Source organism: Arachis ipaensis, chromosome B2 (genome assembly GCF_059453495.1).
Source record: "Arachis ipaensis isolate K30076 ecotype BB chromosome B2, ASM5945349v1, whole genome shotgun sequence".
NCBI classification, from domain to species: domain Eukaryota; kingdom Viridiplantae; phylum Streptophyta; class Magnoliopsida; order Fabales; family Fabaceae; genus Arachis; species Arachis ipaensis.
Genome location: NC_142437.1, coordinates 1,691,596 through 1,707,120, shown reverse-complemented (window position 1 = coordinate 1,707,120; position 15,525 = coordinate 1,691,596). Strand labels below are relative to the sequence as shown.

The 15,525-nt window shown below is 25.2% G+C and overlaps 1 protein-coding gene across 1 annotated transcript; it reads left to right on the top strand.

Moving 5' to 3' along the window:
* Nucleotides 1–10,911: 10,911 nt before the first annotated feature.
* LOC107621525 (ubiquitin-conjugating enzyme E2-23 kDa) lies at nucleotides 10,912–14,011 on the top strand. Its single transcript, XM_016323554.3, has 6 exons — nucleotides 10,912–11,189; nucleotides 11,341–11,420; nucleotides 11,962–12,076; nucleotides 12,174–12,226; nucleotides 12,332–12,460; nucleotides 13,618–14,011. Exons 1-6 carry the CDS (start codon nucleotides 11,146–11,148, stop codon nucleotides 13,749–13,751), a joined length of 555 nt encoding a protein of 184 aa, XP_016179040.1. The 5' UTR covers nucleotides 10,912–11,145; the 3' UTR covers nucleotides 13,752–14,011.
* The last annotated feature ends 1,514 nt before the right edge of the window (nucleotides 14,012–15,525 follow it).

The following is a 15,525-nucleotide window of genomic DNA, read 5'->3' as shown; positions in this document are numbered from 1 at the left end:
TTTTAAAGTAAAAGAAAAATACAATAAAACATATTAGAAAACCTAAAAAAATAAAATAATTTTTAAAATATATATATATATATATAAAAGAAAAATAATAAATTAAAACTTATTTGGCTTATGACATAGAAAAATAAAGAGAACGAAATAAACATGAAAGTTGAAATAACGAAAAATATATAACACAGTTCTTATCTTAACACATTTAAATGTTATATGTCAATCTAATAATTAATAAAAAATAATATTATCCAATGTAAAATAGATTAAAAATAAGAAAGAGATTAACAAAATCAATTAACAAAGTTCTTATCTTAAGTTATCAGATTATTTAAAAAATTAATTAACAAAGTTCGTATCTTACTATATTTATTATATTTATTGTGTTATATGTCAATCTAATAATTAATAAAAAATAATATTTTTTAATATAGAGCATATTAAAAATAAAGAAAAAAATTAACAAAATATACGTAGAGATTTTTCATTTTACCATTGGTAAGTATAAATTTTTTTACATCTTTTATATGCCAATCGTATGACAGATGAATAATATTAAATTAATTAATCTTTTTGCAATAATTTAAAAAATTAGTAAATGTCAATTTTAGTACTTTTTATAAATAAATGTCAAATTTAATATTCTACATAATTAATAGTTTAGATAGTTTAGAAAATTATAAACATAGACTTTAATAATACATATCAATTAATAAACATAGACTTTGATAATACGTATCAAACAATACAAAAAAAATATTGATAAATTTTAATAAATATAGAATATATTTATGGATAAATTTTAGTAATATAGAATATATTTTAGTAGTAGTGCTCGATCTATAATTATACAAAAAAAATACAAATTTTAGGTGTAAAAATGGAATAAGATAAAGAGTACTTGTCCTTTAAATTTTTTTTTAAAAATTAAAAATTAGTACTCAAAAATAAAATAAACCGTAAATATAAAATAACAATCACTTGTATTATCATAACGTCTATTATTATTTTTCAAAAGGTACCTGTATTTGGCATTGGAATTGGCATAGAAATTGTATCAACTTCCTTGTCAAATCCTCTCACGATGATTTGTAGGTGTCCCTTTCTTAGTAAATGTCAGAATCAAAAGATAGCAAGATGCAGAAAAAAGGATCGACAACAGTGAGAAATATTTGTAAGTGGAGCAGTTATTTAATTTCCTCACGATTGTAGCAGTTATTTAATGGGTTAATGATTTTTTTTTAATTATAAACAAAAATGTATTATTATTATTTTGTCCATAAATTTGATTTGTAAAATGAATTATTTGAGGGCAAATGATGTCTATAAAAATTGGACACCAAACTCTGGTATTGGCTTTATATATTGGTATAGTTTTAGTAGTAGTGCTCGATCTATACTTATACAAAAAAAATATAAATTTTAGATGTAAAAATGGAATAAGATAAAGAGTACTTGTCCTTTAAATTTTTTTTAAAAAATTAAAAATTAGTACTCAAAACTAAAATAAACCGTAAATATAAAATACCAATCACTTGTATTATCATAACGTCTATTATTATTTTTCAAAAGATACCTGTATTTGGCATTGGAATTGGCATAGAAATTGTATCAACTTCCTTGTCAAATCCTCTCACGATGATTTGCAGGTGTCCCTTTCTTAGTAAATGCATGTTAGAATCAAAAGATAGCAAGATGCAGAAAAAAGGATCGACAACAGTGAGGAATATTTGTAAGTGGAACAGTTATTTAATTTCCTCACGATTGCAGCAGTTATTTAATGGGTTAATGACTTTTTTTTAATTATAAACAAAAATGTATTATTACTATTTTGTCCATTAATTTGATTTGTAAAATGAATTATTTGAGGGCAAATGGTGTCTATAAAAATTGGACACCAAACTCTGGTATTGGCTTTATATATTGGTATAGATAAGCTATAACATTATATATACTTATTAATCCAAAATATTGGTGTCATCATTTTGTAGAGTCAGAAGATGTGTCCATCATTGTACGAAGAAGAGCCTAAGGATGGAATGTATAACCTTAGAAAGAAGCTCAAGAAAAATAATAATGGGAGATTTTCAACTAAAAAATCCACATTTTGTATTCGTCCTTCTTCAAATACATCATTGGATCCTGATGATTCTGAAGAACAACAAGAAAAAAAACATATAGTAAAAAAAGTGCCTAACAATTCTAAACAAAAATCGTTTTTTGATCGACATGTGAGAGTAAAGCATGTCCCTATAGGTCTAAGACACCAAGTTATGGTGCCGGAATGGAACGGCGGTGGCGCGGCTTCCTCGGAGAGCGAGTCAAAGTGGTCAGGGACAAGAATATGGCCATTAAAAGATGGAATGAATCCAAGAGTTGTGATTGAAAGGGATCCCATTGGAAAAGGAAGACAAGACTCATGTGACTGCTCGGCACGAGGTTTAGTAGATTGTGTTGGATTTCATGTTGCTGAGAAAAGGACTAAACTCAAGCTTGAATTAGGTAAGCATTTTGATTATTTGTTTGAGGTAAAAATTTATATGCAGTTATCTTTATTTAAAGTTAATAGTTGAAAATAATTAGATAATTTAACATATTTAGTTAAATTATCGTCTAATAATTATTAATTTTACATAAAAATAATTGCATAAACGTGAGTTTACTAAAAGCATAGCTGAGAAAAGTTTTTTTTTTCTTTAAAATTTGTTAAAATATTTTTAAATTTTATTTTGTTTTAATTTATTTTATCCCAAATTTTTTTTATTTGTATCAAATATATTGTTGACAGCTAATTTTTTAAAAAAATTAGGATCAATTCAGCAGTAATTTTATAAAAATAACCATCAACATAAGTAAATTAGAGATAATTATCATACATTATTGCTGAATTAATCTTAAATATTTTAAAAATTTAATTGTCAATGATATATTTAATGCAAATAAAAATTATTTAGATAAAATTGAAATAAAATAAAATAAAATAAAATTTAGGAATACATTTAAAATTTTTGATAAATTTAAAAGACAGAAAATATATTTTACCATTTAAATAATTTATTAGTAAAAAAAGCATGTTACGTAACTAATTATTTAGTTTTGAATTTTTGATAATAAGTCCAAAATACATGTTTCTTGTTTTCGGTGTATTTATTATCACATGCATATCGTTGTCAAAATCATTTATTTACACGTAACATTATTTCTCCCTTTATCAATGCTTAAACTAGGTTAAATAGCTTGATATTTGTAATTTCTTTTTATCTTTCTAAAACTCTAAATAAAAGATGAACATGTTTTATTTTAACCCCTAACATACATCAGTAAATAATCACATAATGAATTAAATAATGTGATAAGTTACATTGTGTTGTCTTGCTATGTTATTAGTATTTCAGGATTTGGTTGATTTTTTTTTTTACCAATACATTTTTTTTAATTTGTACTTATTTAAATTATTTATTAATTTCTTAATACTAGAAAAAAAAGCGGAGAATGAATTAATGTACGTTTGCTACTCATTTTTTTGACTCAAAAACACAAACTAATAAGACTCGGCTAATTATAAGCATCATAATTAATAATATTAATTACCAATTACTCATTTTTGCATGTATATATATAAAACACAGGTAGAGCTTTTTATGAGTTGGATTTGGACAAATCAAGAGCAGATACGAGAAATTTGTTAAGTGAGGAAGAAGAGGAAGAATAAGAAATATAGGGTATATTTAATAATGTGTGTTGCAAAAATATTTACAATCATTTATTCTTAACTTTTTAACAAAATTTATGAAATGCTTCAAGTAATAAAAGAAGTGATTGTAAATAACTTTATGACACACATTAAATGTACTTTAAAAAGTTAGATGCAAAAAGAATAATGTCCTGAATAATATAATAGACTGCTTGCACTTCTCAAAATGAAGGCTTCTTTATTAAGTTTGTAAGCCTTTCAGTATGATGATTGGACTTTTGCCTACTTAATTAGCTTCTTGTTTAGAATATAAACCATATCTATAATTTCTTTTTAGTAATAAGCTTGGTTTATTCGGATGTGTGCCCAGTGCCCTAGTATATGTATATCTTATTATATATTCTCTTAAAAATAGTTTAAATGTAGATTCAACTATGATCATGCAAATTTGATCCTGTCTAAATCTAATTTTGAATTCGAAACCACTATTTAAAAAAAAAGAAATATGTGCTATTTAAATCGATCATGTGTTAACTATGATGATATTAACATGAAGACGAAATGGAATATGATATCACACGGAACATGCAAACACACAAATTTTAAAATCTTATAAAACACAGGATACGGTATATATATAAAATATAAAATATCTTTTAGATAAATTATAATATTTTTTTATATTTTATTAATATTAAAATATAAAATATTTTTTAACTGTTTTTAATATTTTCTTTTAATTATATAAAATATTTAAAATATTTTTGTTTTAATAAATAATAATATATTATTTTTAAATTTATGTCAAAAATACACGTGATAGTATTTTGATATGTCCAATTGTGTTTAAAATATTTTTTATTTTTTATTAAAATGCGGTTGAATACGACGAACACATATCTCAAACAAATGTTGATAAATGTCATGTCTAAAATATATCTAATACGTGAATACGACAACTTAGCAAAGTGTATGTGATTCAGTGTGCAAATAAGTAATAACAGTGCATTACCATTATTATATTGTGGTACATAAATTGGTATTAGCAATATTTTTTTTTTAGTCCTTCAATTAGTAGCATCCTTCTGTCTATCTTTTTGGTATATCCTTGAAATGTGACACCAAATTGGGCTGGGCTTCTTGACTGAACCTGGCTCAAATCTGTGCCTAAATAGCATTTGATTGCGAAAACTGCAAATCTAGAAGTCCAAACCAAAACCAAAAGTGTACACAAAAAAAAACACTAAACTAATCAAGAAAAAAATTAATCATATAAATACTGTTGCTATATAATAATTTTGTAATAATTAAAATGCGTGATAATGAATTAATTATTAAGTTGTATGATATTTACATATTGTGTATATATAAGTACCAAATACTCTCACATTAGAAGATGACCATTACTCAATTGCATTTTTCTTTCTCTTTAATTTTTTTTATGGACAGTCTTTTTATTCCATTTAAGCATATTATTTTTATCTTTAGGTACTTTACAAGAATAAATGGACAAAAAACATGAAAACCTGAAAATGTGTATATACAAAATATGTTAACATAACATTATAGCTTTTTTTAATTCTTCTTATTATTATCTCAAATTTTTGAGTACCCAAGTCATGATCTAATTATATGAAACATCAAATTTTTAATGTTATCTATTAGATTTTGATTGATGGAGATGAAAAGGTAGGTTGATTGAGTTCTTTATCTAAATGAGAGCCACCCATTTTTCAATGTATCTGAAAAGAAGCCCTATGAACACTCAACATTATGATGCTTCTTATGAATTTAAGATTTAGCCCCACAATTATTCAACATGGTCCAAAAGTGTATCAAGTTGCATCAAATTTATATCAATGAATGTCTTTTAGTTTTGCATTTGCAGCTATTTTTCATAGAGAAAGGTCTAAAATTAAAGCATAGTGAGTGAAGCATTGTTCAATAATCATCATAGTTTCATAGATATTATAATGTTTAATTATATTTTTTTTTTAGGAATAATAGATTATTAATGTATTAATATCTAACAACAACCATCTCCCCAACCCACTAATCACGGACATAGAAACATTAATTTTAACCAATTATGATGGAGAATTTAATGCACTAATTTATTTGTGGGTTTTTTGGAAAATAAATGTGCATTTGTTCAAGAAAAGGTGCCAGCCCAGCAAAGATCAAATATAGCAAGTCCACGTGTTTGAAAATGCTATTTTTTATTTCGAAAATATTTAATAATAAAAAAATTAATTAAAAATAGTTAATATTTATTTTATTTAATATTTATTAATTATTATTAAAATTAATAAATATTAAATAAAATAAATTAATTTTTTTTATCTTTTTAATATTATTATTTTCATTCATAACAAATTTAACATAAAAATATAAAAAAAATTATAAATATATCGATATATCGATATTTCAGTAATTTTTTTTGTCAATTTTAATTATATTAATAATTAGATTGATAATTAAAAATTACTGAAATATTAATATATTTATACATAAATTTTTTTTAATTAGATTGACAGTTAAAAATTATTGAAATATTAATATATTTATACATGAAAATTTTCCAAGAGTATAAATCTGAACTTGTTTGGTAGATCATATTGAATCAATTTGCTATATTGAATTTTAAAAAACATAAGCATAAACTTTATTAAACTTTAATTATATATAATTCAAGTTTGACAAAATGATTGCCAGATAATCATTACTTTGTTAAATTATATATAGTACAAAACTTGTGTTTTTTTTGTTCATGGAATTATAGTACAAACTTAATTGTTCAGAAAAAGAACATGTCAGACTTATCCAGAAAACCAGAATCCAACACTACAAATAAAATAAGGGTGAGTCACCAGTGGGAAATCAAACTTTAATTTGACACAAACTCTTGATAACTTTTGTATGAACATAAACTAAAGTAAAAGGAAGAATATATAAAATAGAGAGAAATATTATTTAATTATATATGTGTGTGTATAATGTATGTAACATTCTTCTAAAATAAAACAGATATCTTAAAAAAAATTTCTTTTTTTTTATTTGTTTGTTTTAATATTCTTCTCCATAATTAACATCAAAACTTCCACAGAGCTGGATTAGAATAGTATATTTGATTTGAAACTAATGATGATTGATTAGTTCAAATAGCTGAATAAAGTTTTAGATGCACCAAGACATATGAATTAAAAGAAAAAAAATGAAAACATTTTGTATTTTCATATTGATGAAAAGTTATTTTAAACTGATTTGCTTAGTGAATAATTATTTGTAAAAAAAATGTAATTTTTTAAAAGGGACACTTAATTAAAAACAGATAGATTATGATCAAATTGATAATTCAATTCACATACATATTATTAGAATTATGTATGTAATAGTTATTTTTTGTTAATCATATAAGCTAGTTTATTTTATACTAAAATTTAGTTATTATATATTTATATAAAAATATATGTGATATTTAAATTATTTTTAATATATATTTTATATAAATAAATAATTTAATAATTAATTTTTTATATACAGTTACTAAAAGGTCTAAAACACATGAATCAATAAAAACGGCGAGTAATTATTATTAATTATTTAAATGAACTTGATTTCTTTCGTACATATTTTTTAAGACACCCACTTTAATTTGACTAAAAAATTGAAATAATGAATCAATCAATCATCGATATTGCTAATTCAATATGGGCCAGATTCCACTGATTAAGAATCTAATAGTTTTTAATTACTGTAGATATCATTATTGAATTGAAACTTAGCTTAAAATGGAATTCGCATTATTGAGGAGAATCCAAAATTAAATTTTCATATTTATATACTTCCCTTATATGTCTAATGTCCTATAACACCATAATCATATCATATTTAATTAATTTGTTAAAAGAACAATTCAATGTCAAAGTTGAAATCTTTCTTGTTTTCTTCCACTTTTCTTAATATCTCTTACAAGTGGATCCATTTGTTTAGTTGAATCCACCTTACCATCATCACCACTATTTTAATTTATTTTGGTCTTTTCTTTATTAAAACCTATAAACTCCTAAATTAACATTTACTAGCTACTAATCACGTTTTCAATAAATAAAATAAAATAAAATAAAAAGACACTTTACTAGGATTTTTTATTTTAATAAATAAACTAATTATAATAATTATCGAAATATGTGTATATCTCGTTTACACTGTAAATGAGATATACACGTTTCGCGTCCACCTGTCTTATCTCGTTTATACCGTAAACAAGATACATACAAAATTGTCTCGTTTACAGTATAAATGAGATAAGAGAAAAATATTTATTTCGGTAAATATTTTATAAATTATTTATTTCGGTAATTATTATAATTTATTTATTTATTAAAATAAAAAATCGTAACGTTTGTTTTAAGGTATTAAGACAGAAACTGAAAAAAACTGGAACTTAGTATCATATTTGTTAATCCAAAAATTGGTACTAAAATTTTAGTCTTTGTCTCTAAAATTTCAGTATTTTTGTACTTCCAAAAAGTGAGGACAGAAGAGACTAAATTTTTTTAGAACGGAAACTAAAACTTTAATAATATTTTATTCTTAAAATATTCTTATTTTAATTAATTAATTTTAATTTTATCTTTTGTATAAATTAAATCAGAACTTCATTCTTATTTTAATTTTTATCTTTTATTTTACACAAAATACAATACTAAACTTTATTTTAATTTCTATCTTTTAATTTTTATTTTTTAGTTTCAGTCTTTCGGTCTCTGTTTTTTTTTTTAAATGCTACTTAAAATCTAGCTGATGCAACCAATTTTAATCTTGTATTATTTTAGAAGAATGTTAATTGATTCCCTTAAACAAAAAATTTGAATGTATAATAATAAACAATTTCTATTGATTATTATTAACAATTGTATATTTTTAGTTTTTTACCCTATTCACAAATCACAATGTCAAAAAGAAAAAGTGTGATATTTGTGATCCAAAATTTGTGTCCAGCTAGAAATCCATAACCCAAGAAATGAAGTGAATCACACTTTCACTTTCACACGCAAATGCTTCCATTATCATTATCATTATTTTATATCAAAACAAAAGAAAATGCTCACCGCCCAAAAATTTGTCTGTCAAAAGCAAAATGATCTTCAGTGAAGTTAGGACTCTGTCCTTTAAATTTGTCTTCTAAATTATTACTAACTCATTTGTCGTTATATTAATTAATATGTGGAATGTTTTTATGGTTGGATTAATTTTTTCAAAAACCATAAAAACATTAAACTAGCTAGTTTCCATGACAATGCAACTTTTATAAATTTTACCCTTTTTATGTTATAATCAAATTATTGAAAAATAATTTAAAGCTTTTGAAATATTTTTAATTTGTTATTCTATTAGTAAAGGTAAATTCAAAAATATTTTATCCAAAACGATGAATTAAAGGAATTTAATAGCTAAAGGAGTTGGTTGTTTTTTTACTGTGAAATGTGAATCACATAGGAAAGGGCAGCATGGTAATTGCATATGAAGAATCTTACACGTGCAAGGCATCTAAAGTGGTAATAAATTACTGACTACATTAAACGAATCTAAGTTGATTTAGCAATTAATTTATTATTCTACTTAAATAAATATTTAAATTTAAAATTTTGAGTATTAATTTAAATATTTAGTAATTTATTAATTAATAACAAATTATTAAATAAAATTTTAATTTGTAATAAACTAATTTTTTGTCTACCGAATTAAAAGATATCGAAAAAAAGCTCTTCTATTGAGTATTATTTTTGTATAAAGTAGTATATCTCTAATTCAATTCAATGAACTTAGATATAAACATAAAGCATGTACTTGGTATCCGTTTTTTACCCAAAATAAAAAAGTTAAGGTATTTAGATTAGATTGTGTCTTGATACATTAGTTTTATTAGTTTAAGAATTAAGATGTATACACTCTAAAAGTTTCGGTCCAAATTCATATTATGTATAACTAATCAATTTGGATAATATTCTTTTTTACACTCTAAGAACAGAGAAAATTTTTTTTTAACAGTCAAGTACGTTGAGACGTATACCAACAACAAATAGAAATTTTGATAAAGATCTGAATTCTGAAAATTTAGGTGGTAGAATATATGTTTTACTATCAAATTTAACTAGAATTGATGCAGAAATATCTAAGGATACTGAAAATTCATATTCAGAACTATATGATCCATATCTATAAAATGTTCAAGATCCTAATGAAGAAAATATTAAAGATTCGTTTACCTATTTATAGAATTCCGACATGAATATTAGAGCGGTTAATTTGGCCTTTGATGATACATCATCCTTTTTAGATGGTAATAAGATCCTTTTAAAATATTATTTTAAATTGTCTATTTATTAATGTAATGTCGTTACTATGTATAATTATTGAGTGCAATAAAATAAAGTGATATTTGTCACTTGTCTAGATAAAGTCAGAAAGAGATAAAACTTATTATTATCCTCCAGCTCGCATTATATAATAGTCTTGTTTAAATTTTGTAAGATATTATTGTCATCTAGAGATCTCTAAAAAAGGAGGAGCTCACTTCAACCTCAACGTATCCACTTTTTCTACTTTACAAAAAATGTTCTAAATCTCTTTTCTCTCTCTAAAAACTTAGCTAGTGTTATTTTCTTCTTTCTCATCCAGTATCATTAAGTATGTTTTGAGATTGTCTCTGTCTTAAAAGGATCTTACTCATCCGAATATGACATGAATAGGATCTACGAGAATTTCTTATAGTAAAAAAAAGACTCAATCTTATAATACCAAGTTTTGCTCGAACACATTAAATCTCACCCTATAAAAAGATTGATAGAGTGATAGGGATAAATAAAGGTGTTATAATATCGATTTCCTGAAATACTGGAGATCCACACCTGTGACACTTTTTCTTTTATTTGTAATTTTAATTTTCTTTTACAATATATGTTACTTTTAACTTTTTTTAATGTAACATTTTTTATTTAATTATAAAAATTATATTCTCAATTTATAAAGGTATTGAAGTTTTTTATTTTTTTCTCTTTCTATTAATTTAAAAATATTTAATAATATTACATCTATATGTTTTATTAGTTTTAAGTTTCTTAATAATTATATACATTTTAAATAAAATGGCAGATTAACAAAAAAGAAAAAGAATAATGATATACATAAAAAGAATTAGAATAATTTGATTAGAATAATAATAATAATATTATTATTATCTATCCATAAGAAGATCACTAATTTTATTGATTTCTGCAATTGAGCTTGAACCAATTTTGCTTCTTCTACTTGCATAAGCAAGTCTCTCCCTACAAAACTTCATCTTCTCCCAATTCCATTTCTCTCTCTCTCTCTCTCTCTCTCTCTCTCTCTCTCTCTAAAGAGAAGTAAAGAACAAAGTGAAAGAGAAAAAAAAGGGAAAAAACATGTCCTCCCCAAGCAAGCGGCGAGAGATGGACCTTATGAAACTGTTAATTCCCAACTTATTTTTTTTTTATTATTTGTCATTCAAGTTTTAATCTTTTACCTGTTGGGTGTCCTGGTTTGACTTCAAATTCTGTTTTTGATTTTGATTTTTTTTTCTTCTGATTTTTTCTCTTTTAATTTTTTTTTTCTTGTAGGATGATGAGTGATTACAAGGTGGAGATGATCAATGATGGAATGCAAGAGTTTTATGTCCATTTCAATGGACCTAATGAGAGTAAACTCTTCTCCTTTTTTTGATTCTTTATCTATTTTTTTTAAACACTGTTTATTTTATTGTTGATGGTGGATGTTTGACTTTGGTAGCTCTGGATTTGGATTTGGGGTTGCAGCAATATGATGCTTATGTTGTGACTGATGTTTTGGTTGATTCACTGATTGATTGCTTGTGGTGCTGAATATTAATTTGGGGCAGCAAAATGAGTTTTGGTTCTTATTTTGCAACTCAATTACCTGTTAAGTGTTCCTTGTTGATTTTCCCTTATGCTTGTTTTGACATTTTCATTAGGAATATGACATTTACTTCTAGACATAAAAATATTTGTATGATTTTTTTTCTTGGATTTTTGCTTTATATAATATAACCAATTATTTACCAGTTACCATGATTGATAGATTTTCCCATTTGCTTATTGTTTTGTTCTGGTTTCAAGATGTTAAACTGAGTTGGAATGTTTGATTTTGAGAAAGGTGATTGTTCTTTGTTTTTTTCTTTTAATTCAATCTCTGCTTTTGATCTCCTTGATGGCTCTTGGTAGGTCCTTATCATGGAGGTGTTTGGAAAGTAAGAGTTGAGCTGCCAGATGCTTATCCTTATAAATCTCCTTCCATAGGCTTTGTTAATAAGATCTATCATCCAAATGTCGATGAGATGTAAGAATATCAATCATATTAATGCTTTGAATTTGAAACTTTCTGTCTTGAGGTGTTTACTAAGTGAATGATCATCTTGAAATAACAATTGTTTCAGGTCAGGATCGGTTTGTCTAGATGTTATCAATCAAACCTGGAGCCCCATGTTTGGTAATGATCTTTTTCGACAAGCCTCTGAGAAAACTTGTGGTTTTATTCAATTTCAGTTTGATCTTTTTGGTTCATTGTCTTATGTCAAAATCTGCACTTTTCTAGATCTTGTCAATGTGTTTGAGGTTTTTCTTCCACAACTTCTGTTATATCCGAATCCATCAGACCCCTTGAATGGAGAAGCTGCTGCTTTAATGATGCGTGATCGAGCTTCTTATGATCAAAGGGTTAAAGGTATTGATCCTTTGCTGAATGTTCATCTCTTGTTTGTACTAGACCATTAGATCATGTGAGCTTACCCCTTTCGAGCAATACGCGCCTATTATGTTTTCTTTGCTGTTTTTCTTTCTTTCTTTTTAACCGTGGCTACAAGTGAACTCTAAAGTCTAAACCAGGAGGGATATAATTCAACTACTTCCTTTGTTTCAAAGTATTTCTCACTTTGGAAATTTGATACATTATCAATTCAATGCATCTAGATACAATTTATGTCAAAATACATCGAGTTATGAATGCACCTAACTTTTAAAGTGACATTTTCGTAACTAATTCTCAATCCTTTAATTTCTTTAAAACCAAATGGACCTTTAGGTGTTAAATTTTCTTGTGAAAAAGAAGATACAATCTTATCTCCATCTTTGTTATGTATATTACCACTTGTGCAAGTAGATAAAAAGATGATATCTGCTTGCTATCACAATTGAAGTAAACCCTTGATTGAGATTGTTGATGAACATAATTTACATCTCAATTACATGACCTTCTTCTTCTTCTTTGTGGCCTCTTTTACACCGTGTCAACCGAAGCAGTCACATATCTCTCATGGTATTTGTATATCATTCATATATGGCAAGTATAGAAATTAGTACCTGTCTTTTGTTGATTCAATACTCACTTTGGATAATGCTATGATGCACTAGGTTGAACTTGATGTATCATACACTAAGGTGATTCAGTGGTGTAGACTTGAATCATGATTAATATCACACTCATGATCTAAATCTAACCATTGAATTACCTAAGTACATGATGCACTATTGCACCAAGTTCTAAAGTTGATGCTTCCAAGACAATAAGATATTGGTTGGTTTATGAGGACAATGCTATAATGCATCATGCACAAAGATAATCCAATGGTATAGATCTAAATCATGATGGTTCATTCTTATAATTCATATTTGTACCATTGGATTACATTGTTGCATGATGCAGCAAGTTCAACCCGATGCATCCGAGATGTTTCCCCAAACTCATAACAGTTAACTTCGACGGTTCGAGAACTAGCTTATAAGAGTCGATTTCTCTTTAACTTCTGGCTTGTATTTCAGAACCAAAACATATCTGAATTTAACACTTGTTGGTATCTATGCTTTTGGCTTGAAATTGTTTAGAATATTGTGAGAAGTATGCTAAGGCTGAAGACATAGGAGATGCAACAGAAGACAAGTCTAGTGATGATGAGGAACTAACTGAAGATGAATATGATTCAAGTGATGAACAAGTGGCTGGTAAGGCAGATCCATAGTAGCCTTATTATGATGCCATTGTTCACTCACAAATCACAATGTAATGTTAATTATTACCTGTAAAATGTAAATTATGTTCTAGTTATTATATGTTAATTAACATCCTCATTACATGGAAATGAACTTTGATTGTTGTTATTGGTAGGGGGGGAATTCTCCTCCCTTGTTCTTAGCTAGTCAATGTAAATAATGATGCAACATTTGATTTCCTAATGTAATGTAGTTCTCTTGTTCAATCCATAAGCTATTTTTGCAGTAATTTGGTAATCATCAGTAATGCTGCGGAGACAAAAAAAAAAATTTATTTAGCATTCATTAATTGTTGCGACAATTAATAAAGGTTAAATAAGGCATATTTTAGCTGTTTTTTTTTGTTACTGAACATTTTGGTTTGTCAATTTGGTAATCATTAAAAAAAAATCTAAAGTGTTATACTCATTTATTGATTTATTCATTCACATTTAGATAATTAAATATTAAAATATTGTCTCTAGTATTATTTAATCTTTGAATTATCAATTATGTCACATTTAGAAGTTACATTTATTGTAATAGTAATTCTAATAAAGATTTTGTTAAATCCTTAGGGCAGAGAGTTAAAAACATCATAAAAAGAAATTTTTTTTATAAAAATTGTTGAAAAATTAAATGTTTTATATTTTTATTAATGCATTGAATACATCAAAAGCATTAAAATGTCATAATTAGCTAAATTTTTTTAATAAATTATTTTAGTAAATCATAAAATGCCTTAACAATAAAAGAACTTTTTTCATTGTCCTTCCTTTAAACTCCTAAACAAGAACATTTTTAAAGATATTAAATCTTTCCTTGTTTTTTTGGTAATTATTAAATCTTTCTTTTTCTCTCTAAACTCTAAAGCTTTTTTTTTTATTTGATCTTGCCAAATTTATCCTTATTCCATACTTTATAATAAGCCCCTTTATATTTTTTTATTTTTTCTGCCAGTGTTCTACCCTCCACCTTCCTCCACCATTAGCTAAACATCTTAAATTAAGAATGAAAGAACCACACATCAAGTGCTTTGAACCATTTTGGTCCCTAATCTCTCCATTCTTCCTCAAAATAAGGTCCAATTTAAGTAAATTTTTTAAATAAGTTCTTTTTAAAAAAAGGCTTAAAATATGAACGCAGCATGATTTGATTTAGAACTTGTTTGGGTGAGCTTTTAAAAAAAGATCTTTTTTTAAGTTATATTTTTTTAAAAGATCTTAAGGAAAAGTAAAAGTAATTTTATGTTTGAGTATCTCGTGCAAAAAGATTTTTTTATCTATTAATTATGTTTGGGTATAAAAATATAAAAATATTTTTTTGTTTATTTATTACATGAAAAACATTTTTTTTAAGAGAAAAAGATCTTTTAAAAAAAGATGTAAATTACAGCTTCTAAAAAAAAGATATTTTTTTTATTATTCTAGTATTTATACTTTTACTATTAGAAATTTGTCAAACACGCTAAAAAATAAAAGAAAAAAATCTTTTTTCATTAAAAAAAAATATTTTTTTATCAAAATAATGACGCCCAAAAAAGCACTTAGAGTATTTCAACGCTCTTAACTTGATACCAAGTAGCTTTTGAAACCACACCGGAAACCTATCTAATTTACTAGCAATCTTTCCATTTTTCTAAGTATATTTGTGACCACCAAGAGGAATATCTAGCACATCCATGTCTTCCAACCATTATTTAAATTAGAGTGAGTTCCATACAATGTGTGGAGAGAAAAATTAGTTATATTATATAATGTGTTC

Coding starts and splice junctions, on each gene's coding strand:
- LOC107621525 (XM_016323554.3), top strand. CDS start 11,146: ATGTCCTCCCCAAGCAAGCGGCGAGAGATGGACCTTATGAAACT. Junction 11,421..11,961: donor TTTCAATGGACCTAATGAGA/GTAAACTCTTCT, acceptor GGCTCTTGGTAG/GTCCTTATCATGGAGGTGTT. Junction 12,461..13,617: donor TTATGATCAAAGGGTTAAAG/GTATTGATCCTT, acceptor GAAATTGTTTAG/AATATTGTGAGAAGTATGCT.